The following is a 25,472-nucleotide window of genomic DNA, read 5'->3' as shown; positions in this document are numbered from 1 at the left end:
AGGGGTAATTTGAGAAATACCATTATGTAAATCAACAGGTGCATGCCAAAGCTGAATAAGTATACCCCTGCCTCCAAGTGCTTCAAGATGCCTTTCTGGTGGCTGCTGTTAATGTTCAGACCACACCGTATGGAAACCTCCCCTGTGCATGTGGGTGTGCTGCAAGCAGGAGGGTCATGAGGGATGAATGTTCACAGCAAAGTGTTATTTTTCTCCCTCCAGAATGATTTCAGACACTTACTCAGGAATAAAACATTTAGTTAGGCAACAGTGGGATGCCATCACATCCTGTGCTGATAAGGCTGTCAGTTATGCCACTTCTTCCCTGCGTTCAAAAGGGAGCCAGTTGTTTTCCACTTGGCCGTGTGCAAAGGTTGACCTCAGTAAGCCTGGTGTCAACACGGCTTTTAAATCAGAGTTTAAGGAATGTGTGAAAAGGAAGGATTTTATATGGATTAGTCTGAGTTAATATTAAACACAGATCTTTAGGCGGACAGGCTCTTGTCATTTAATGTTGACCTACTGTGGTGTCACATGCAGAGTCAGCGCCCCCTTGTGGTTAAAATATACACAAGTTGATGTTATTGTGGTTCCTTCAGTTTTACAGAAAAGTGAGAAAAGAAAATGGACAAATGGATAGATAAGAAATGATGGATGAACAGTTGAAGAGAGCAATAAATGAGTAATTACAGAAACCAATTTTTTGTTGGTACAAAAATTGAAATGTGTGATGGACAAATAGATGGATGTATACATGGCTGGCAGGTTAGTTGGTTGATGGATAAAAGGCAACAGACAAACTGATGGATAATGAACAGAGGAATAGATGGACAAATTAAAAAAAATGAAATGGCAGATGAATCAGAACAAAAAGAATAAAAGTGTCGAAACAAACTTTTCAATACTACATTTTCTTTTTCCATGCCATAATTTTTCTGGCTGAATAGGAACCCTCACTATATACACCCAATCTGCTTGTAATACATGCTCAAAAGATAAATTTATCCCAATATTTTTATTCCAATACATGAGGGACTTGCAGTCCAGACAATCTTTGAACATTCATCCGCAGAGGCTTGTCTTTAAAAAAGGAAAAACAGAAGTAGTACATCCCCAATTCACAATATATACATCAGTAAAAGTCACGCTCAGGCCATCTCACCCAGAAGTCCATTCAAGCATTATATCGACTAGAAAAGTAAAACCATGAAAAAAAAAATATTAAAAACAAAGCAAACCTTGTTCACTGTTGTTTCGAAGCTTCATATGACACGAGTAATGCTTAAACCTCTCTTTTCCGTACAGAGAAATACGTTTTCAGCCATTGGTGTTCACACTGAAATGTTGCCCTGATGAAATATTCACATTTCAGTTCTCACCTCTGTTCTAAACATTGCACAACCCAAAAAAAAACAACAAATCTGTAGTTATCGTTTCAAAAGGCCAGCTAAAAAAAAAAAATGTTAAAAATTACTTGACGTGTCTTTACCATCTGAAAAGCTCAACCTCTCAAAAGCTAAACTGAATTCAGAGCCAACAGAGAGTAAAACTTAATTAGTCTGTATGTGGGAATTACACACAACATTAAAAATATTGAAATAATTTTTAAAAATCCTCTCATGGACTCGATGCAGTACAAACACCCCTACAGGCATATTATTACAAAATGACTAATGATAATGTAAACTCTTTAACAGCAACAAATGCAACAACTACGCACAGAAACATCAAACCAACAACGTCCATTGGCTCAGAGTACTGCCAACTCTCAAAGTATTAAAATAAATAGTTTCACAATAACTTAAAAAAAAAAAAGCAGCATATACTCCCAAAAAGTACAAAGCTGTCCAACAAATTACCCAGAATGCAAAAATACATGGCTACAGGTGTTAGAGTGAGGGTGGAAACTCACTGAGCAGTTGATGCATAGGTGTCAGAGGACATCCTGAGGTAAACGCATGAAAGACGGTGACTTACAAAGAAACAATAAAATAAAACTTACATAGGGATTGAACAAAAACTTCCTTCATTCATTCATATTCTGTTACTGTCACATATGTTTCCTTCACCAGAGCAACTGTCTGGTTACAATCAGAGGCAAAGGGACTGGATAAGGCAGGTTATTAAACATGGGTCAACAAGCTACTTTCCCAAAACTCAAAAAGGTAAAAACAGAAAATAGAAACTACTTGGCTTCCTTTAAAACCCCTTCTTCACATCCAGCAGGCAAATGAAAACAAACAAACAAAAAAATACAACTCTAGCACACATGCAGTGACAACTAAATCCCTTCTCTTTAAACGACACATCAAAAGAAAATGTCTATACACACACACACACATTACTCTGTACAGGTTCTGAATTAAAAGAATGAGCTTATATATTTACATAAAACACATATCAGTCCCTGATCGATTAAGGCCAAAGTGCTGCAGATGAATGACCCACAGCATGTAGAGGCTGATGTTGCACTTAAAGTGTTCCTCTGTTTGCAAAATGCAAAAGAAGCAGTTATTATACAATAAAACTCAAGGCCTTTGTTCCTGTAACATGTCTTTCAAAGCGCATAAAGCTAAAGCAAACTCTGGGAAGCAGAAATAAAACTATTCCCAATATCACCGTTTTTTCCCCCCCCAGTTTCTATTTCTAAATTCAATTGTATGTACATACAGTAGTAACAAGGTTCATATGACTGAAGCCGCAGTCCTTTTTTTTTTCTCAGTTTAACAGGACTTCCTGAATATCTCACTCCTCCTGATGGAGACGCACTGGGACTGCCGAGATGTTGGGGCTGTTGGATGGTGATGAATGCAGGAAACCGGGGCAGTGGAGCAGTGCTGGTCCTCATGTGAATGAGAGGAGCCACAGTGATGGAGGAGTCAGAGCATGCCGAAGCCTTCGCTGCCCTCGCTGATGGCCAGCTTCAGCATCTTGTGCAGCTCCTCGTAGGAGTCGTAGGTCGGGAGGCACAGCTGGTTAAAACTGGACACAACGACAGATTTAGGTGAAGTTTACAGCAGTCTCACACAGAGCAGTGATTAAAAGCAGATCATATTCAGTGGTCTTACAAGATTATTCATGATGCTTGGACTTTTACGCATTTTGTAAAATTACAACCCAAACACTTTAACAAGATTTGTTGGTAAAGTGCAATGCTTGTTGCTAAAGTGTTAAAAGAGTAGCGATGTCATGACCACTTGATTGCAGCAGGAGTTGTCAAAGAAACAAAGGGCCAATTTCTAGGCGTTAGATTACAAAGTCAAATTCCTGTCATGTTTATGTCAAATTTGATATATACAGCATTTATATAACAATTGAATGCGACAGACACTTGATTGTGCTATAAAATGGCACTATGGGTTGGAAAACATATAATACTGCTCCTTTACATGTTTGACAGGTTAATTATTTGCTAAATGATAAATGTTCTCACTAATCCAACATGATGCTAATAATTACTGGTGGTAGATTACCTATTATTTTGTATTTAGTCAGGTCAGCCTCCTGCTGTAATTACAGGAGAAAAGACAGCTGCTAATGTTGGTCTGTTTTCTTTTTGTTTGTGTTTTTTGTTTTTTACCACAAAATAACATTTAGCTTATTAATTTGTATGAAGTCAATTAGAAGAATATTTCTGTCATTTTCAGACATTAAAAGATTTTTAAAAATAAATAAATAAAAATCTAGAAACCTCCCCCCAAGTGCTTTTTATTTAATTTTTTAGTGAATGGAGAGCTCCTCAGAAACATTCATTCTTTGGAGTTAATTATGATGCAAGAGTAGCCATGACCTTAATAATAAACACAGTTATAGTTTCTTATTAACTTTTCCACCTTGTCACTTTTTCACTTTATAAAACTTTCTGCTGCATTAAACAAGTGTCTTCAGAGGTATTAGAGAACCCAAGTGCATGGGACGTAAATAACATTTATTGCAGGTGTTTTCTGCAATAGGTACACTGCATTCAGTAATGAGATAATGACACACCTTTAGCATATTGTGCAGCCAATGAAAAAGTCTTTAGAATCCAGAAAAAAAAAGGAGATTCTTTCTGTACTATGCAAGAGGAACTGGGCACAAGCATGCAACTTTGAAATGAAACTGACATTTAAATCAGTAACTTTGCAGCAACAAGGTCATTCTCTTGGATCCATTACCTGAAAGCTTAGCTTTTAGCAGATGGATCACTGCAAATACTGTATATCTACTGTACTGCTGATATTTATGAAACGTACACTGCCGCACTGTGCATCTTTCCTTACCAGGTGTGTGCAGTGGGCAATGTGCTGTGTGTGGGGGCTGCAATGATCTGGAATGAGGGGCAGAGCGTGTTGAATCCTCCGGGGGGAAGCTGGGAGGAGCCGGTGGTGAACTGCAGCAGACGAGCCAGCTCTTCCTGGGTGAAACTGGACACCACCGCCCAGAACCACTTCATGACCTGTTGGGGAAAAATAGAGGAAACAGGAAGAAATAAATGACTGTCTCAGACAGCACTCTGCTGGCGGAACATAATTCAGAGAGATAACTTCGTTAACATACTTTCTCTCTGAAGTGCCATGATCCTCCGACAATCACAGCATGGGCTTTGAAGTCCTGCACGTTTATATTACCCGTTCCACACATTAACAACTGATGAGAGCACAGGTAAACAGACATGATTATCTGATGATCGTTTTAAAGATTACTTGAAGAACAACAAGTCAGGCTGAATCTTAAATCATGTCCCAAAACAAAACACACCTACCTCCAACTCATTCTCGTCAAATATGGCCAACAGATTCTCTGGAACTAGTTCGTTTAAACCTGCAATGAATTAGGAAGTTATACTCTAGATGTAAGCGCAACTGGAAAGATCGAATGAAAGCAGCTTGCGCAAACAGTGAGAGTGTGGCTGCAGACATCACCTAACCTTTCAGGAAATGTTCCACCTCGTCCCGCACCTGGCTGGCTAGTCTGTACTGAGCGAGCAGGTTGAGGTAATGAATCTTGTTGTCATTGGTGACGGCGATCTGGGCTCCTCCTGAAATCAGCTCCACCACCTGCAATCAGAATCCAATAAAGAACATCAGCTTGTGTTGGATGTAGCAGCCCGATCACGTTACTGTTCACAGCACCGGTTCATACATGAATCATGTCCTGGTGAAATAACCCAAAGGACCTTTGAAAGGCATGGATTATAGTAAACACCTGAAGGTGCACTGCTCAGCATTTTATTTGTTTTTTGCTTCTAACACATCAACTTTAATGACAAAATGTTCACAAGCTGTTTAATATATCTGTTATGCCTAATTAGCATATATGCCTCCCTGCACCACCCAATAACATTACTTTATGTCATGTAATGCAGTGACATGACATACTGAAGTAGTTTCACTCACCTCTGCATGCTGACTGCTTAAACTTTTAAGGTGACTGGCCTACTTTCTAATTAATTTAGTTGTCAATTATGTGACCCTTTGAGGACACTAAGAGCATTAACTTATAAAATGATCAGTTGATATTTAAATATGCAAAATAAATAAAACAAGGCAGCAAAGTCCCATTTAAAGTAGTGTGGCCTGCCCTGAATGAGCAGAACAGTGTCTTCTACAGCTTTCATCTTCACACACAAACGATGTGAAACTTAAATGTTTCACATGAAACAACTCAATTCCTTCTGTTTAGACCTATGCAACACATTTTTCCAATACGGCAGCATGCTCGTCTTCTGATTTATGACTTGGTGAAAAACTGATGTTTTCAGAAACTAATCCAGTTAAGTTTGATGTTTATAATTCAGCCACAGGACTTTAAAGCTCATTTTATTTGGCAGCTGCTTTTAAACCGTGGAGCAAAAGCAAAAGCATGTAAGAAATTCCACTGTGTGAAACCACCACTTTCCACTTCATAAGCAAAAGAACATTATTGCCAAACAAGCAATCTGGTTAATTTTATTTAGTTTATTGCCTCTATCTAGATGAAATTGCTTTAAAGATTAGAAGGGGGCTTCCTTTCCAAAGTGTTGCCTCACCTTTTCCAGCTGGCCTGACTTGTTGTACTTCTCCTCAGCAAACACCAGGTCCATTTCACTCACGTCATTGTTTAGGATAAAGCAGACCTTAGTTTTGTAGAACTCCTGGTCGTCTGTCTCGAAGTACTAAGCCGAAAAACAGATCAAGAACACAGAAAACTTGCATTTTCAAAACAAACAAACCATGTAATCTTCTCAAAAACAGATTTTAAAGGCTAGGGAGAGTTTTAGAAACCCGTAGCAGGTTAGATAAACACCACAACATGCTGACTGGATTTCTATAAATAATCCCAAGAACCAGATTACGTCTCCTGGCTTTGTGAAGCATGTTTAAATGATGAGACACCCCTAATGACAGACCAGTGTAAACAATGAAAACAACGATCTTCCCACCTTGTAGTTCATCCTAAGGCCAATGATCTGGGCCAGGAAGGAACGCGTAAAGCGAGCTCGGACCAGCTGCTTGTAGGCTCCGCCCAGAGCGGACTCATACAAACATTTTCCGACGACTCGACCAGCAAACTCGTACATCTTCAGGCGTAAGTGGGCCGGCCTGTCAGCGTTTGGGTGCACCTGGAGAATGAAGGATGGTCTCATTGTAGTTTCTATAGCGATATATTGCCCAACTTGGAATATAACGGTTTAGCATGGAAATATTTAGAAGGAATAACTCACGAGGCCCTGGTTATTTTCACTGAAACGGGTAAACAGCTGGTTGGACGTGTCAAAGAGGGTCTTACAAATCAACTCAAACCACTCCCTGCGAGGCCCACCCCAGTCGAGAGCTGAAGAAACAAACCATATGGTCATCAACTCCATGCGTCACTTTAACTTAGATAAATTAGATAGTTACAGGGTCTTGCAAAAGTATTCATACCTGTTAAATGTTTTTTTTTAATCACACTACACATTGTTAATGGTCTATTCTGTTGGGATTTTATGTCATAGACCAACACAAAGCAGTGTGTGAAGGAGCAGTAGAATGAAAAGTAGAGTGCAGCACAAATTAAACCCTCTGTTAACACCCCACTTTTCAGATGTCTACTTGATCATGCTTCACTTTCCTCCCACTTCCAGACATTGACTGTGTTGGTCTGTTACATAAAATATCAATATAATAAAGTGTGTTTTTAATTTGATTCAAGGGAGTATGAATACGTTCATAAGACACTGTACATAAAAATGCTTTTTTTTTTTTTTTTTACCTTCTTCATCCTGAAACACAACTTCAAAGTTTTTACTCCAGTCTGACACAGAGAAGTTCCTTGTAACCTTCAACGACTGCACAATACCACAAGAATCAAAATTACCTCAGCTGTCACAAGAGTGCTGGGATTATATTACTCCTGTATTTTATTTTATTTTTTGAAGACTGCTTTTATTATCAAAGAAAAGGAAAACGCACTCACCGACTCAAGAATAGCATGTCGAGTGATTTTTAGGCAGGTTTTGGTGCGAGGTTTCTTGGAGTGAATGTGCCTGAGTTCACGTTGAAAGAAGTTTACCTTATCTTGAAAGGTCTCAGAGCCGCCTGGAGACAAAAACATGACATTGTTGCCACACAATCGTCATTGGTCTTTTTTTTTTTTCCCAGGAGCAATAAAATCCTTGCCAGGCTGAGACAAACCAATGTTTTTGTGCAGGAAGCGAATGAAGGTGGCAGCCATGATGTTTCTGTCTTTACAGCTGAGCTCCACAGGAGGTTGTATGCCGTCGTCCACCACTAGAGTTAAATACTTATGAACTGGGTCTGAACCATAATAGGTAAACTGAAAAGAAAAAGGCTACTATTAGCTTTAACAGAAAGTAAAAATGGCCCTTAATTGGAGTCTCGTTTTACTTACCTTGGTTCCTGGACATACTCGAAAGGTGAAAAGGCGCCATGGAATAATTTTCAGGTAGAACTCCTTTACAGATAGTTGCTGTTTGACAAACGTCCAAAAATCACTGCAGTGAACTTAAACACATCCAATACAAAACAAGGAAAAAGCAGACATAATGTTTAAGGTCCACTACTCACCTTTGGCGATATGTAGCAGTAGACTTTTTTTGGTTTCTTCACCTTCTCTGGTTGTCCCTCCACAGGAGAGTCGTGCTCCTCGTCCTCCTCGCCCATAGAGGGCCTCCTCTGAGGAGCCAGCAGAGAGGAGGCCGGTAACTGCCACGATGAACTGCTGTAGTTGCCACTGCTGTAAAGATACGCCTCGAAGTAGATGCTAATGCCTGGAGTGGACACGTTTTTCTCCACGCAGGACTTCTCATTCTCTGAAAAGATATGAGTGTTAGGCTCTGAAGACACAGGCTAATAAAAACGACCTACTGGGCAAAAAGAGGAAGCTCACCACTGAGAACAATTATGTCAAACTCCCCGTTGCTGAGCGGCTGATCCTTATAAGAGATCCGGGCCTTGAAACAACCCGTCTTCCTAAGGGTGAGTCTCAGTAAAACCTGGCACTGCTGCTTGTTGAGTGAAACTGACTTACTGTAGAAATCATCTGAGCAGTCATCGTCCACAGTACCAAGCTGGAGAAAAAAGAAAAAAAAACAGGAAACAGTAGCATGAACACCGGCAAAGTTTAACTCACTGTGAAGAAAGTAGGCAAAAAAAAAAAAATAATTAACAGGGCTTGAAAATAAATTCAGATTTTCACTTTTACTTGACTTTTTGTCAGAAAAAGAACAAGACGTTTTCTCTTACAGAGTGAATATGGACACTGTAGTTTTCTTCATCTGTAAGTGACGTGGAGTTACTGGTGGGGTTTCCGTACTCGTCCCTGGGTTCAATTTGCAAAGTGTGCTGCTGGCCATTGGTTAGCACCAGGGTGGAGAAATGGTAGGCTATCTTGGTTTTAGATGGAACAACTGTACCTGTGAGAAGAAATTACAAGATAAAAAAAAATTATGAGATATCTTAAAAAAAAAAAAAAAAAAAAAAAAAAAAAACATAAATCAAGCCCAAGAAAATTAAACTATCTTCACACCTGGTTGGAAGATCTTGTAATAAGGACTGTAGGCCACATTGAGGCCACCCAGCTTTACAGCAACCTCGTAGCGTCCAGCTTTGCGCACCGTGAAGGCCACTTTCACAACGTTGGACTCCGGTTCCTGCAGAACCTCCTGGGTGACCGGGATGTCCAGAGCCAGTTCGATGTGGGTGATGTTCACCCTCAGACCCACAGGCCGATGCGCAGGGAAAGGTTGACCATTCTTGTAAAAAAGCTGAAACAGCATAAGCACCATGTGAGAACAACAACTTTATATTTATCAACAGATATTATGGCTTTTATAGTAGATACAGAGTCTTTCATGTTTATTGATATCCCATTAAATTGTTCACAGTTTGCAGTAGTTCAGCAACACATTCAATTCATTTTGGTGGACTTTATGAATCAGATCAATGCAAGGCTTTGCATAATTAGGAAGAGAGAGGAAAAGGAATGCACAACTTAAGAAATGTGTAACAAATAAAAATCTCAAAGGTTTCACATACATTGGTATTCAGCCCCATTTATTCTATTACCAGGAAATAAAAACAAGTGGAGCAAACTGCCCTGAGATGTTAACACCTCAGTAACACATTGTGGTGGCAGTTTTTGCATTGATAGGTGGAGCTAAACTCAGGTCAATCCAGTAAGAAAAGCTGCTAGAAGCTGTGATAGGCTTGTCACTGGGGTGGAGAATCACCTAGAAATGACCTGAACCACACAGCCAGCACTACAACAAAGAGATTTAAAGACTGATGTTCACTGATGCTTCCCATGCCACCTGCCAAAGCTTAAGCTTGACTACAAACAACAATGAGTAAAAACCATTTAAAATATAACAACAAACACTGATGTGACAGGATAAAATGCTGAAAACACTGTGTATTTTTAGTCTTAATGCCTTTTACAAAATCTGTTTTACCTGAACTCTAAAGGTCATCGTCTGCCCGACTTCCTGTGGTTCCTTCCAGTCCCACGACACCTTACAGGAACGAGGGTCCAGGTAGTTGCCGCGGACATAGTCATAGATGCTGCGGTCGCCTCTTCTTCCAGGATCCTCATTCTGTAGGAAGCTAACGATCCTAGCTGCGAGTTCACAGAGGAACTTGATGGTGAAGAAAAACGCTATGATGGAAACAGTAATTCCACCTGCCAAAAGAAAGGAGGAATTACTGGGCAGAATTATTTTATATTAAAGCTGCACAAACACATTTAGTAAATGTGTTTGTGCAGCTTTGCCTGTTATTTTGTTTGTTTTTTTTCTACCCATCAATCAACCCAACAGCGTATCCTGAACTCACCAATCACGTAAAACATGAGGTCCCTTATCAAAAAGCACAGTGCCACAGTACAGCCAAAAAGGAGAGCTCCCGCTGAGGAACACAAAAAAAAAATACAATAATGATTACATTTATACATAACTTTTTTTTCTAAAGCATCAAATTCAATTTTAATGTTTATACTTTTGCATTTTATCATGATCTTCCATATGACTTGTCTTAAGCTACGGCATGCTGAAAACCACACCTACAGAAAGGAATGTTGAGGAACAAGAGTAATAGCTAATCATCAAGAACAAGACAACATTTAGTTGTAATACATTATTATTTAAAACAACTTATTGTTATCACTGTGAACGTAAAAGTTACGGTTTACTGAGAGAAAATTCTGTGCTCTGCATACAAGTAAAGCAACACTTAAGTTGACGGAGGCTACACATGCGCGAGTGTCATCATGGAAAACTTTTGTTCTGCCTTACTGAGTCACACTCGACGAGTGAACTTTCTACAGACAGAAATACTCAAACGCAACCTGTCCCTTATTTACACCCTGACTGTAAAAGCTGAAGGGAAGCAACCACAGCTCAAAGAAACAGAAAAATAATCCGTCTCACCAGTTGACCACTTCTCATTCAGGCGCCTCTCAGCAAGGCTGCGCACCAGCCGGATCTCGTAGTCCTGGTCTCGACTCCCTCTAGAGGTCTGCAGAATCTTGATGCCTGTGGACAGCTTTATGTAGTCGTCGTAATAGTAACCCCAGGCAGCTAAAGAGAGCTGCAGCTGACTGTCGAATCGAGACAGGTCATCCAGATTCATACAACCCAAGGTTTTCAGTCTGGTGTGAGAAGAAAAAACAAAAATGAAAGTATTTTGGGTAGATAAATAACTAAAGATAGCATTCTACTGCAAAACCACTCCACCTGCTGCTGTTCCTGTACGCTACCGTCTATTAAGCCACACAGCTGCTGTTATTGCACATCCTTTGGATAAAACCAGTTTCTGTGAAATTGTGCAAGATGGCAATCCCCAGTGTTTTCAGATAAACAAGGTGCGAGGCAAAGAAGCAGCTTGTCCAGTGTATGCATTCTAAATATATTTTTTAGACAAGGAGAGAGAAAAAAATGCTCTGCAAACTGATTAACTGTTTATGGCTAAACAGTAATTTCCTGTTGCAAGTTTTAATAGTCGGTCTAAACTCCTGCGTAAGCAGCTGCTGCGTGTGTACTTATGAGTTCCAAGTTTGTGGTCAAGATGACATTTGAAATAAAAACCAAAAAAGGTAGTGTTTGTACTTCCTTCCCCATGATATGCAATTTTAGAATTATACCATTGTTCCCTTTTTTAATTGTGTTGGACAGTGCAGACTTACTTGCCATAGTATTTTGAAGCTCATTTAGCTACATTATCCACAGTCAACACCAATCTGAGTAGGGAGTTAGGGCCACAATATCACTCAGGTTAGGTTTGTCAGAGCTTAACATTTTGCTTTGCAATTGTATTCTATCAAACTAATTTGACTGTGAGAACAGAACATTTTATTGAAATATGTGATTAATAAAGACTTAAATTTAACTCTGAGTAAATCAAGATGAGAAGTTAGAGCCTTCTTTACTGTTAAATGGTTAAGTTAAATTTATTCATAACATTTCAGCAATAAGGCTTTTCAAAGTGATTCACAATAAAAAAAATGATAACACACACACACACACACAAACATAAAACTTTACAATGGCCAAAAATAAATTGATAAAAAGTTGTAAAGCAGACTAGAATTAATCGGTGTCCCAGTTATTATTTATCAAAAGCAACTCTAAACAACTTTGGTTTTCACCTTGATTTAAAGGAGCTCAGTGTTCCAGCAGTTTTGCAGTTTTCTGGAAGTCTGTTCCAGATTTGTGGTGCATAATACATAGAAGTCTGAATGGGTCAGTGTCAGCAGACTGGAAACACTACCTTTATGTGAATATCTAAATATAATCCTTTCTAGCATCTAGAAAACTTTAACCTAACAACCAAAACAAGGTAAGTCATAAAGATATGCAGCGCCTAAAATAAAAAAGTTGATGACATTAAAGTACTAATCCCCAAGTAGTGTGTTCATGAATTCATGTCACACAGCTTTTTATGCTTACATGTGGTGGTAGTGCTCTAGGTTCTGCGAGCTAAGCCACTCCTGGAAGGCAAAGTCTCGAAGCAGCTTGATGTGAGCTTCTGCAATTTCCCTCCAGTGCTGCTGCTCTTTCACCACCTCCTCCAGACGACTCAGCGCACTCAGACTCAGTTCTTCCAGCGTCTGCACATCTGTGCGACACATAAAAACCACATAGAAATGTCCAAAAGTACAAGAATATTCAAGTCTCTGCTGATGTCTGTTCTTTAAAATATACATCCCCCAAAAACAAACAGAGGGGGTTTCCTTGAAAATTACACAGACTTGGGAATCCCAATGTAAAAAAAAATCACACACAATGCACCAAGCATTCAGACTGCTGTGCTTGTATGAGAAACAGGATACTTTAAGCAGTTTTAATCATCCTTTCGGATGTATGAGGTTTTAATTGTAAGGATCTGCTATATTAACACCATAAATAGAGCAAAAAACGCTTGTGTTATTATTTTCGCTGCTTTGCTGAGTGTAATCAAACCCTCGGATACAATGCTGGTAGTTCAATGACTGATGAGTTTTTGGACCAGCTAAACAGACCATTCTGAAGAGCCCAAGCGACCACTTAAATGTTAACTTACTATACCTTTTAGGCAGCTACTTGCAGCTGTTACTGTAATTTCTCTCTGCATGAAGTGTTGAAAAAATATGTTAAAAAAGCCATCCTTGCAGAGATGCAAAGTTTAAAGTTCTGCCACATGTCATACTTGGTGTTCTTTGGTGTTTAAATATCCACGCTTACATGCTGCTCACATCTCCTCCAATGAGATGATGCATTGATGTCAAATCTGATTTTTTTTTTCAAAAGCAGTGTCACTAAATATGTTGTCAATTGTAATTAAATTTTCGGCTGACTGTACTAATACTAAATATTATCACTGTAATCATTTTCAGAATATTCTCTGTTGGTGAAAATGTAGTCTACAGTAAGGAATGTCAGTTTTTGGTGTAATAAAATGAAAATCATGAAATAAACATTTTTTGAATGGCTGATGTCAATATCGTTTGTGATTTTTACTGGTTTCCATGTAAATTCAGGGACTTAAATTACACCACATTTGTTACTGTTAAAACAATGAAGTTGTAATTATTGTTAACCTACAAACAGGACCTTGGCAACATCATCTCTTTTGACTGAGAACTCTTAGTAACTACTTAACATTAATATTTTTAGCTATAAAGCACAGGTAATGTGCTAATGCAACATTTACCTTGAAAATACCAAAATCTATTTTGAGCACCCAAATACTGATATGCAATTGATGCTTATCACATTTTGAGAACTATGGACATGCACAAAAATCATGTCAGAAAGATTTTCCCAGAAATTTCTGAAAACAAACACTGTATATTGCAACTCATACTAGTATATACTACTAGTCTAAAAACAACATACCTTCGAATAAGTGACTGTATTGAGAAAGGCTATGTACTTGGAGCCATTCCTCAATCTGACCTTCTTTTCTTTTCTTCCACCGTACTTCCCAGAACAAGATCCACGACACAGAGCAGAAAAGCAGAGTCAGGAAGAAGCGGCGGTCCATCAGACCATCTTTCAGCCTTTCCTCCGTGCTCTCACAACTGCCACACACCGCCGGGCAAGCCCAAACTCCTGCCATGGAATGAGAAAAGTGAAGGCAAAATTATCAAATGTACGCAAGACTGAACAAGTACTGCTTAGCTTTGAGCTTGTTAATCAGTATAACATGAAGTTTGTCAATGAATGGAAACACTAGGTAAATGAATTATCTTGTAAATATAATGAATAGTGAGGGAAAACCACAGGAAAACGAGCTCAATCTGATTGTGTTTACAATCCTATTCGAAACAACACTGAAACTGAAGAGATGTCTGAGCTAGCTTAATATATTAAAGGTATCCTGGCAGACAGCTAAGAAAAAAATATATATTTTAACGTGTAGGCTGACAAATAAAAATCAATAAGGGCGAGAAACAATGAAGTAAACTGCAACATAATCAATTCTCGCTCAGAGGCTGATTGCTACGACGGCAGCATTCAGAAAGAAAACACAGCGCTAACAGCTAGCAGGTTAGCCAGGCGTCCTTTTAGAAAGCTCTGAGCCAATAACAGGTAGTTATCAAGTCGCACAATCAAATATATTTACAGAAAACTACATACAACTTCAGAGATGAAACAAGGTATTACATTTGCCAATAAAATATGCAAGTAATACATGTTTAATAAACACTGCATTTACCTTCGCCTGTCAGTCGTTAGCATAGCAACCGGAACGTTCGGACAGAGTCGTCGCTTACTTATGACGTCTTACTATCGACACACGAGGAGAGGAAAGGTAGCTGATTCCAGAGACTAAAAGCCTGAAACGCAGAAATATGGTAAATAAGGACTTCTTCCGACTTCATCTTAACCTGTTAACATTCGAGTTGAAATACTTTTAATTCGGTTGTTACACTTTTACACCGTTTGTTGGTACAGTGTTTTATGGAGACATGCTTTTGAGATATACAGTACTAGCTTTAGCACAGTTAGCCTAGCATCTAAAAAAGCCAGCATTGCAAACCTACCTTATAAACATAAGATTAATCTAAATTCATAAATCAGGGTATCATTGAGAATGTAATTTAAAATCGCATACGATTGTTTATTGCACAGGGAGCGATATGTTTCAGGCGCTTTCTGTTAATTTGATGAATAACTTTGTAGCTATGGAAAACCTGAAAGTTTCTCAGAAAAACTGAATATAGCACAAGCAAGTAAAAAAAAAAGTTAATGACGAATTCTAATGTCATGACCTACGCAGTTATCACACTTCACAGGAAAAGTAAGCCACAATAATCTTTAGTAAAGGAGCTGGATGCTAACTCAGTGCACTGTTCAAGCATATTATTAGAAAGTCGAGTGGAAGGAAAAAGTAATGGGGTGGTTGCAGCCTTGAGAGGGTTGTGAAGAAATGCCCATTCTAGTGTGTAGGGGGGATTCATAAAGCATAAAGTGGAGTTAGTTTTACAAGAACCAATACAAAAACTCTGGTAATGTTTATTATTATTATTGTTATTATTATTATTTAAATCAAAGGGATGTTATAAATTAGTCATTTCTAAATTTAAGATTGAGCCATCAAGTGTGGAGCCTTGAAATCCCCTTCAAAAATCAAAATAAAAATAATAATAATAACAATATATGTACTGTAAATGTTACAACTGATAAAAAGAAAAACAATGTTAAATAGTTGGCAAAACAATACTTTGCTGTTAATTTAATTGATTTACTGATATGTTTCAATACACAACTGTCACTAGAGTGTTTTGCTCTTAGTTATTTGGGAACTGATGCTCTAAACATTTGATACCAATTATTTTATTTCATCTGATATCTATGTGTGTGTTTCTTTCAGGGGAAGCAGAAGACAAAAAAATGTGCTGCAATGAAAAGGATGATTAATCTCAGAGATCCTAGGATGTAAGTCCTAAAATCTGCAGTTTAATTTGGTTGCATATCTTCCTGATAAATTTCCTGTTTCAGTTCTTTGACCACTGGATTCAACATAAAAAACTAGCTCATTTGAACTTTGCCGTTGCTTTATAGAAAAGAAAAGGACCGTGCTAAACAGAAAGACAAGAAGAAGAAAGATCCTTCAGAACTTAAGGAGCGGGAAGTGTACGTTAGCCACTCAACTCACTAAACTGTATCTTAACCTGTGGTCTGTGCTGTTTCTGACCCTTTTTTTTTTCATTCTCCTTGCAGCACCAAGTATCCGTCATGCATGTTCTTCCAGTACAACACCCAACTTGGCCCACCATACCATGTTCTTGTTGATACCAATTTCATCAACTTTTCCATTAAAGCCAAGCTGGACGTTGTTCAGTCTATGATGGACTGCCTGTATGCCAAATGTAAGAAGTATTGGAACTCTAAATGTAGACTTAATGCATGCTCTGTTAGAGAATGTTATTTAATGGTTATGACAGATAAAATTAAATCATTTCCCCCCTGCTATGTGATTTGCTTCAGGTATACCCTATATCACAGACTGTGTGATGGCTGAGATCGAGAAGCTGGGGATGAAATACAGAGTGGCTCTCAGGTATCACCTCCAGCAATCATTTAATTCTGCAGACATACAACATGTATGTAGTTCTTCTTTTCCATCTGAACAATGTTTTCTGTTTGACAGGATAGCCAAGGATCCACGTTTTGAGCGTCTGCCATGCGCACATAAGGGCACATATGCTGACGACTGTTTGGTGCAAAGGGTGACCCAGGTAAAATAAATGCATCGCAGTAAAACGTCCAGAGGAATATAGCTAAATTGGTAAAATGTCTAACTTTAGCCTTTTTAGCTGCTAAAGTGAATGCAAGTGAACTAAATTAAAAAACTTATGAAAAACAAAACATTGATCAGTAAAATAAACTTCATGATAAGCCCTTTTATTAGGAAGCATGACATGAAAACATTTTGATTTGTGGGCTGTGCATATCCTTTTTTTTGGCACAGGAACCAATTGTGGTTATGCTCTGATTATAGAGGAATAATAAATCAATTTAAGAACAATCGCAATATTGTAAAACATAAATTGGAACATTTCAAATGACAGGTTCTTTTGTGTATGAAAAAATTATTTAAGGGTAAAATTACAGGTTGAACAGATGTGAGCAGTTTTGCCTTGTAGGTATTATTCTGAAAGTTGGTGTAGAAAAGTGTGAAATGTGATTTGACCTTAATCTCCTGAAGAGCCACAGAAACGAATGAGGCTGTTGACACAGTTGGAGAATGGAGAAAAAACAACATGGTCAAATTATTGGCAAACAACCGCTTTTATAATTAAGTAACAGAAGTGCTAATTGTCCCATCAGTTGCTTCTGCTAAATGTCATATTCTGTTGCAATTTACAGAATAAAAAGACAATCTATTTGGAATAATATTATTTTAGGTGATACCATGCTAAATCAGTTAAATGCATCATATTGTGGTGATGTTTATGAATATAGAGATTGATTAGATGCAACTTTCTATGCAGCACAAGTGTTACATCCTGGCCACTGTGGACAGAGATCTGAAGAGAAGAGTCAGAAAGATACCTGGAGTGCCCATTATGTACATCTCAAATCACAGGTAACAAATATCAAATTGTCTCAGAATCTGGACACTTTGCATGTTTTAGATGTTTTTATTAATACGTTTTTATTCTGTTTGCAGGTATAATATTGAACGGATGCCTGATGACTATGGAGCCCCAAGGTTTTGATATTTCTGCCCTAAAGTTAGTCGTGTAAATAAATTAAGGATTCCTACCAACTGCTGTCGTAAAAGTGCAGAGGTGTTTAGATTTGACTTACTGCTGGAGTGGGCTTGGTAATATTTCTGCTTTTCATATTGTATTATTTCTTGTGACCTTCAAACATTTTGTTGCCATTTAATTTCTGAATAAATAAATCACTAACTGAACTGTTTTTTTCTTTTTGTTTTTTTGTTTTGTTGTTTGTTTGTTTTTTTGAGAATAAATATGACCAAAAAAGTGTCCAAAAATAATAATAACATTCTTGCACAACCCTATGTACATACAGGTTCATTTCAGTAAATTAGAATGTAATGAAAAAGTTTATTTCTTTGTACAACTGTTCCTACCACACTTTTTCCTTCCACTTCAATACAACGGTGTGAGCAAGCCAGATTAGACAGCAATGATGTTTTGGACAGCAGACTTCCTCATGATTATATAGTGCAAAACATGGCCAGAGCCAAACCTCTCTGTGTGAAAATACCTTTCGTTGGTCTCATGTAACATTCTAATACCAATAACAAACTGAATTTTGTGGTTTCTAGCTGTAATCCATTATCATCAGATTTAGCTGAAATAACAGTATTGAATCTGTAGAATATATAAGTTTTACGTCTTGAGTTAAGGTTTGAAATATATCAACTTTTACAGGTTTTATTTAATTCAGATTCACCTGCAAATATAATTCGCGGATTTCTTACGAAGAGCACCTGAATGCAGCACTTGTCACCGCTGAGATCATTTTCTGAGACTGGCGCATGCGCAGTAGTTGGAGTTCGGGGAGTGTCTGAGCGGCTCGTTGGACTCAGAAACCACTGTAGAAGAGCATCTGCAGGAACAATGAGCCGGCTGGATTGGGAGGAAAGGATTTTATAATTTGAGCCTAGACTGAAAGGATGAAGGAAGTCGCAGAAATGGGACCTCGAAGGGACATCGATTTTTAGCAAATCTGAGGCGTGAATGACCTCCAGCGGTACAGGGAATTAGGATTTTCTAATACTTTGTTGCCTGCAAAGTCCACCACCTGACAGACTCGTTAGCGGTGTTGCATTGGAGAGAATATGGATACTTATAGAAAGATGAACAGATTCATTATGGGGATCATTCTCATGATTAAGTCGCCTTTACTGTCTTATTAAGCATGGATAGCTGTTTACTAGAAGGCCTCCAGACTGCTTGATAGGTGTAAAACATTTGCTGCAAAAATAAAAAATATATATATTTTGTTTTTCAATTTTTAAATGTCTGCTTCAACTTGAGGAACCAAAGAGAGATTTGCCATCCCCTTTAATAACAGCTTCACTGACTGTTTTTGTGAGACACTGATGCCATAATCTCCTGGAGGTCATGAGATGACCATCTGCTGCTGGAACCTGCTTTAGACCTGCAAGCTGATTAACCAGTGACAGAACCGAAGGCAGGACTTTTCTGCATCTGGACTGTGTGGCTGCCTGCTGAAGGAGGGATGCTGAGGGCCACCGTGGGCTCCGCAGAGGAGAGGGATGAGGAGGACGAAGGGGAGGAAGAGTTAAGGGATGGAGGGGTGCCTTTCTACGTCAACAGAGGAGGCCTCCCGATGGATGAGGAGACATGGGAGAGGATGTGGCGCCATGTGGCCAGAATCCACCCAGGTGGTGAAGTTCTGGCCAAGGAGATAAGGGGTGCCACTGACCTGCCTAAGGTAAACAAAAAAACAAACTTACAAGACATTTCATCAATTGTAATTGTTCAAGTAAATAAAGTATAGACATTGTCATACTATTTCACAGTTCACTAAAGTGGGAGTGAGAGAAATCAAGATATTGTTTTTGTTTTGTATGAAATTGAGAGGAGTGCAAAGTCTAAACAAAATTGCATTCTTGAAAAGAGTGTGACATGCCCATACCTAAACTTTTCCATTTTGGTAAATAGTTTCTATAAGTTGCAACCAGGAGATAGTATTGATAAAACTTTAATGGCTGGTGATTCATCAAAAAGCACCTTTGTTGGTGTTGCTGAATGTCAGTTCTACATTTGACATCACAACACGCTGACTGTTGCAATGAATGGGAAAATGTGTGGGATTGTCTGGTTCTCTGTTAAATTTGCTCCATGATTACTTTGCAGACTAAGACTACGTTGTGTCAATTGGCAATTATTAATGTGAGAAAGTGAAGACCACATGTGGTGTTCCTCCTGGCTCAGTTCTAATGCCACTTTTACTTCAACATTTACCTGCTTCCCCCAACTCAGATTTTGAAATGTTGTAGGATCTTTTACAACATAATGATGCTGACACCACACAGGTTGGCATCAGCGCCGCTGCATGACCACAGTTAACTGCCATCGCTGAGTTATTATGCTCATACTGTCAGCGGGTGAATACAGCAACATTTGTTCAAACTCAAGGCAGAAAAGACAAGGTTAGAAATAAAGCTATAAGCTTTTGACTGAATAAGGCTAAAATCCTCAAAGGATGCATAAAACATTGGTGACCTACATTTTAACATCCAAGTGAAGTCTGTTATTACGCCACCCTCCTATCATCTTCAAAACATTTCCAGAATACAGAGTTTTCTATCCAAACACGGAGATAATACAATCAGCTTTTAATTTCATTGGTTGAAATTATTGTCACCCTGTCTTTAAGACGTCTCTGTGTGTCACTGCTGGCAGGGTCTTGACCAATACAAGAAAAATGGAATAAAATTCTTTAAATCAGTGTATTGCCCCCCCCTGGTTCTAAACAGTTTCTCTTGTTATCTGTCTATAAGGCATTGAATGGTGTTGGGCCTAAATGCATTCCAAAGCTGCTTGTCAGGTGTGAACCATTTAGAATCCTCTTGTGATCAGAGTGTTGTCTGTCTTACTGAAGAGGCAATATCCTTCCCATTGAGGTCAAATATTATTTAAGAAGTCGTTTTTATTATGTCTCTGCTATTTATTTCTTTTACATTTCATTTCTTTCTGTTTCTTTCTTCTTATGCAATGCTGAAATTGAGTAGTTTTTTTGTTCAAGTTTCTTCTAAAGCTCTTTGAATTTGCTTTCATATTCATGATTCTACCCAGTTAAACTGACTTCAGTTGCTGTGAATATTGTGATTGTTGTTGTCATGCAGTTGTTTGACCCTCCCCCCCCTACAGATTCCAGTACCAAGTGTGCCTTCATACCAACCTACGACTACCATCCCACAGCGCCTGGAAGCCATACAGAAGTACATCAGGGAACTACAGTATCCTCCCATGCATTTACAGTGCTTAATTGCATTCATTTAATGCTAAATGAGTTAGCTGGGGATTTGTTTTGTAAAATTAAATGAAGGATTTTGTGCAATATAGTCTATCCAGTGTAAACTCTACACTCTGTACCAAAACCATGATTTCCACTTAGTGCAGAGAGTCATTCATTATTAATCAGCAGCCTATGAATATAACAAAGCACTAAAGAGCTGCGCCCTCGTCTCTGTTCACGCTGCTCTTCATGCCCGTGTAACAGTTCAACCTTAACTGTATCTTACAGGTACAATCACACAGGAACACAGTTTTTTGAGATTAAGAAAAGCCGTCCTCTCACTGCGTGAGTTACTCTTCCTCTGGAATAAAAGACACAAACAGATTTCCGTCCTCGGAGGGTAACTGGGATGGTGCTGCGTCTGCCAGGGATGCATTCGGATTAGCTGCGTCTCTTGTTTACCCCCGGGCTTTGCAAGTAGCTGCTAATGTCAGTCAGCAGATGCCTGAAACAAGCTTCCTGACCTCGCTTTATTAGATTTAGATCCCATTTCCTTGACTCATGGAAATAATGTTGACCTGGTGAAGACAAAAACAGTTTTTGCACATGTTACATGTAGATTTAGTGTTTATGTTTTGTGCAAACATAAATATAACATAAACAACTCTCTTTTTTTTTCACAGGTTGATGGACATCGCTAAAGAGATGACAAGAGAGGCTCTGCCGATTAAATGTTTAGAGGCGGTGATCCTGGCCATGTATCTTTAAAGCTGTAGAGCGTGTTGCATTATTCAGATTGTGTTAAATGTATTTGCTGTTGTGATTTTGACCCAGGAATAGCTTTGGAAAATGACGAAAAAAACATATTATTAAATCATTTCTTATGATGCGCTGGCACAAAAACCGAAAAATAATTGGTCCCTTGGATCAATTTGATTTCCTACTTTTAAAGTTTTACTTTAACAATGACATAAAAAATTAAGGCGTTGCACTTTTAGCTTCTGCCATATTGAGATAGAATCAAGAGTTTCATCTGGCAGCAGAAGATGCTTTTTTTTTTCTTCTGTTCCCCCTTAAAAAACACTCACCCTCCTGGTAAATCTGGTCTAGAACCGCCACTGCCTCCATATTTAAGGAATTCCAGACGTCGAGTTCCTTGACATGTAATGATGTAGCCATCTCACCAACAACATGGCCGGTGTGGAGCGATTCCCGCTCAGCTTTAAATCTCACTTCTCAGGGAACCACTTCTACCACATTGTGCTCGGGGTTCACAGCGGGGGGCGGTTCGGCGCCCTGGGCATGAGCCGAAGGGACGACCTCATGTTCAAGCCTCTGGAGTTTCGAACACTCATGGACTTGGTTCAGGAATTTGAAGGAGCCTACAGGGGTTACTGGCACACCCTGCGCAAGATTAAAATTGGCCAGTACGTGTCACATGACCCTCATAGTGTGGAGCAGATAGAGTGGAAACACTCCATACTGGACGTGGACAAGCTGAGCAAGGAGGAATTGCGGAAGGAGCTGGAGAGACACACTCGAGACATGAGGCTGAAGGTACAGTTGGGCTTCAAATTTCTTGATTGTGTATTTTGATATATTACTGATGGTGATTACTTTTTATAGTGTTATGCTATATCCTGAAGCTAGCTTTTTTAGAAATCCATAAAGTTATTTGAGAGAAGAGATGTCCAGAGATATTTTGGTGGGGGGCAGGGGTGCTCAAGTATAAAAAAAAGGCACCTTGTGTGATGCATGAAATTGCCGGCTTAGTAGTGTGAGATTTATTACAGGCCACACAAAACATTGTGGAAAAAAAAACATTTCAGAAGGGCACTTTTTGTCCCAGAGGAAAAAGGGAAGGAGCTCTAGCACCACCTAGTGTCTATCTGCAGTTCCGTGTGTGAGAAGTTACATTTTCTTGTTTAGCATAACAAATTCTGATCCAACTGGAGTAAAGTCAACAGTCTTCTCTGTGATTGCGTTGACCGTAACATCACCATGACATGTCTTCATAAATATAAAACAAAAAACGTTATATTAGTCTTATGTAAGGTTATAATCATTCCAAAAATTAGTTTTGGATTTGTATTAAAAATTAAATCTCCTTTTGGACTCAGTTGCTGAAGGTGATTAACGTACTCATCATAATAATTAAGATGCGCCAGAATTTCCTTCGATCTTTTGCTCCAGTGTGACTCTGAGCTGATTTGCTGGTTGAGAGTATATTTCTCCAAGATGTTTCTCTGTCATCACCTCTCATGCCAAGATTATGAGTGTATCCATGATACAGCACATTGTGGATAATAAAACTAACGGCTCCATCCATCAGTAAGAGGCCTTCCTACTGAGTGCTCTGCACAATCATTTTAAAAGAAGAACTGTTGATGTTCGAATGTAATTTTTAATAAGTGATATAATTATTTTTTTTTGCAGATTGGAAAGCCAGCGCCTCCATCTCCTACTAAGGACAGGAGAAACAGCATGGGTTCTCCTCTCAAAGGACCAGGGAGCCCCATCCGGAGGATCAGCCGAGTTGAGAGACGGTAGGATTGATCACATGCGCTTAATGATCCATTCTCATAAAAACAATGCAGCCACTTAATGTACAGTAGACAGAGAGGACCTGCATAGACCTGGTGAAATTGCAAGTTTTATTGATTTTTGAAAAAAAGAAGGCAATATATTATTTTAAAGCCATTCTCTTGTTTTAATGTGACTTTAAAACCTGTAGAACTTAGTAGAAAAAGAAATCAGTCTTTCTTCAACTTTTTTTTAAACTGTTCCCTGAAAAGACATAAGATGTTTGTTTTTTTAAACAGAGTTAACTTTTGGAATAAGTCTCATTTTTACATTATAAAAACCTGGCATTTTAAGATGGGTTTGCAGACTTTCCACTGTATTAATAATAGGATTGCTCATAGAATCAGGCTAAAGAAACAGCATAAGAATTAATCATCGCGATTCTGTTTTTGTTCCAGCCCCTCTGGAGAGAAGAAGGGTTTGGAGCAAAAACCAAGCGATATTAATGGATACCAGATTAGAGTCTGAAGAAGGATTCTGTTGTTACTACACATCTGCATGATGGACCTACCGGGTTACTTCCTTTGAGTAGACATTGGCCTGTTTTCTGAATGCATTCTGGAACAGGTCACCAGCAACTGTTCTTCCTGAAACAAGCACCTCATTCAGCTCTCCTTACGTTGTTACAGGCCTTTTTTTTCTGTAACCGTTCCAGTAATTGGTGCTGGCAAAGCTCCCAGTTTATGAAGAAAGGGAGTAAATGTGCAGATTGCTTTTTTACATGAATAAATAACTGCAGTTTTGCTACTTTAACCCAAAATGATGTTTGAATAAGTACTGCTAAGTGTACACGCATTAATTTACATATCACATCTCTATGCTGTTAGGCTTTTCTACAATCTGTATCACTGTACTGTAAGTTTAAGACAGATTGCGTAGTGTAACATCACTTAGATTCAACTAGACAAAAGCTACATGTGTAGTAACTTGTTTATACCTGCTGCCCTTGTGCCTTGTTTAAAAATGGGATAGGAAAAAATGGTTTTAGTGACCCCAAAACCTGTTTTGTCTCCAGAGAAATAAAGATTTTCTTCACCTATATACATGTAATGTATATCTCCAAGTGTAAAAAGGCGCTTTAATGAACAATCCAAAACCTTTGAGGATATAAAATCTGTCAGTCTGTCTATTAAATTGATTCTCCTTATAGCTAACTAACAAACACAGCATTCAATATATAGATGTCAACTATTTGAAATCTTCGTCACAGTACAGTTCTGGTCAGAAGTTTACAGACGCTCATCATTGCTTTATTTTCCGGCGTGAGCCCAGCCTTTGGGCATATTCCACAAATTTATATGGTTCAGATTTCTCTCACTGCAGAATCTTGACGCCCCCCGCTTGGTCTTTTCCAAAAACAGTTTTGGTACATTTTTGGGATCATTGCAAAAACCCAGCATGTAAACTTCTGACTCAAACTGCACACATGGTATACCAGCTTTTATTTGTGTCTAAATTTTAATTGTAGCATCTTTCTCTTGCCTTAAATGGTGTCGACTAGGTGTAAAGAAATTTTTACAGCACTTTTATCTGGGCTTTTGTATTTTTTACTGGAAATGACATCGTTTTATGGTGCCCACAGTGTTTGTAATCAGTAAACACTGCACATTCTCCTGAATGTCGCCACCATCAACAGTTTGATCTGCTCGCTGAGTGTTCTCCGTTTTCTCTTCAGTGCTCTGTAATGCAGTTGTTTTGTGTCAAAAACACAGTTTACAGAATCACAATAAAGAGTCACATCAGTTTGTTTCTGTTTCTGTTAGATTTCTTTTACTTCTTGTGGGAATAGACTGTGTTTCCAAATCCCTTAGCTAATGAGATTAATTGAACTATTAGAAGTAGTATAAGTATCCTGGATGTCAGGCTGGGAATGTGTCTCACTCACCAGGATTTCAGGGCAACACAATAATGAGAGCAGGCTGAGAACTGTTAAAAACAAACCAAGAAATATTTCAGTGTAGTAATAAACGAAGTCTAA

At 38.6% G+C, this 25,472-nt stretch overlaps 3 protein-coding genes across 3 annotated transcripts; 2 read left to right on the top strand and 1 right to left on the bottom strand.

Moving 5' to 3' along the window:
* Nucleotides 1–996: 996 nt before the first annotated feature.
* Nucleotides 997–14,722, bottom strand: arel1 (apoptosis resistant E3 ubiquitin protein ligase 1). The gene is made up of 22 exons (XM_008399340.2): nucleotides 14,658–14,722; nucleotides 13,835–14,050; nucleotides 12,407–12,575; nucleotides 10,889–11,109; nucleotides 10,296–10,367; nucleotides 9,917–10,143; nucleotides 8,992–9,229; nucleotides 8,709–8,878; nucleotides 8,353–8,533; nucleotides 8,031–8,275; nucleotides 7,855–7,932; nucleotides 7,638–7,779; nucleotides 7,420–7,541; nucleotides 7,216–7,291; nucleotides 6,686–6,795; nucleotides 6,404–6,583; nucleotides 6,011–6,136; nucleotides 4,910–5,039; nucleotides 4,745–4,803; nucleotides 4,540–4,629; nucleotides 4,263–4,438; nucleotides 997–2,982 (listed from the first exon to the last, which is right to left on the bottom strand). Exons 2-22 carry the CDS (start codon nucleotides 13,980–13,982, stop codon nucleotides 2,880–2,882), a joined length of 3,063 nt encoding a protein of 1,020 aa, XP_008397562.1. The 5' UTR covers nucleotides 13,983–14,050; nucleotides 14,658–14,722; the 3' UTR covers nucleotides 997–2,879.
* fcf1 (FCF1 rRNA-processing protein) lies at nucleotides 14,709–17,853 on the top strand. Its single transcript, XM_008399341.2, has 8 exons — nucleotides 14,709–14,796; nucleotides 15,816–15,880; nucleotides 16,007–16,078; nucleotides 16,166–16,314; nucleotides 16,433–16,505; nucleotides 16,596–16,683; nucleotides 17,440–17,534; nucleotides 17,619–17,853. The coding sequence occupies exons 1-8, from the start codon at nucleotides 14,794–14,796 to the stop codon at nucleotides 17,665–17,667; spliced, it is 594 nt and encodes a 197-aa protein (XP_008397563.1). The 5' UTR covers nucleotides 14,709–14,793; the 3' UTR covers nucleotides 17,668–17,853.
* A 600-nt stretch (nucleotides 17,854–18,453) lies between these two features.
* On the top strand, nucleotides 18,454–25,241 carry vash1 (vasohibin 1). The gene is made up of 7 exons (XM_008399339.2): nucleotides 18,454–19,381; nucleotides 20,824–20,912; nucleotides 21,200–21,256; nucleotides 21,595–21,669; nucleotides 22,087–22,468; nucleotides 23,348–23,457; nucleotides 23,893–25,241. Exons 1-7 carry the CDS (start codon nucleotides 19,166–19,168, stop codon nucleotides 23,960–23,962), a joined length of 999 nt encoding a protein of 332 aa, XP_008397561.1. The 5' UTR covers nucleotides 18,454–19,165; the 3' UTR covers nucleotides 23,963–25,241.
* Nucleotides 25,242–25,472: the final 231 nt, after the last annotated feature.

The sequence above is a fragment of the Poecilia reticulata genome, linkage group LG22 (genome assembly GCF_000633615.1).
Source record: "Poecilia reticulata strain Guanapo linkage group LG22, Guppy_female_1.0+MT, whole genome shotgun sequence".
Taxonomy (NCBI): Eukaryota; Metazoa; Chordata; class Actinopteri; order Cyprinodontiformes; family Poeciliidae; genus Poecilia; species Poecilia reticulata.
Note: the sequence above shows the minus strand (reverse complement) of the source record. Positions and strands in the feature narration are given on the sequence as shown.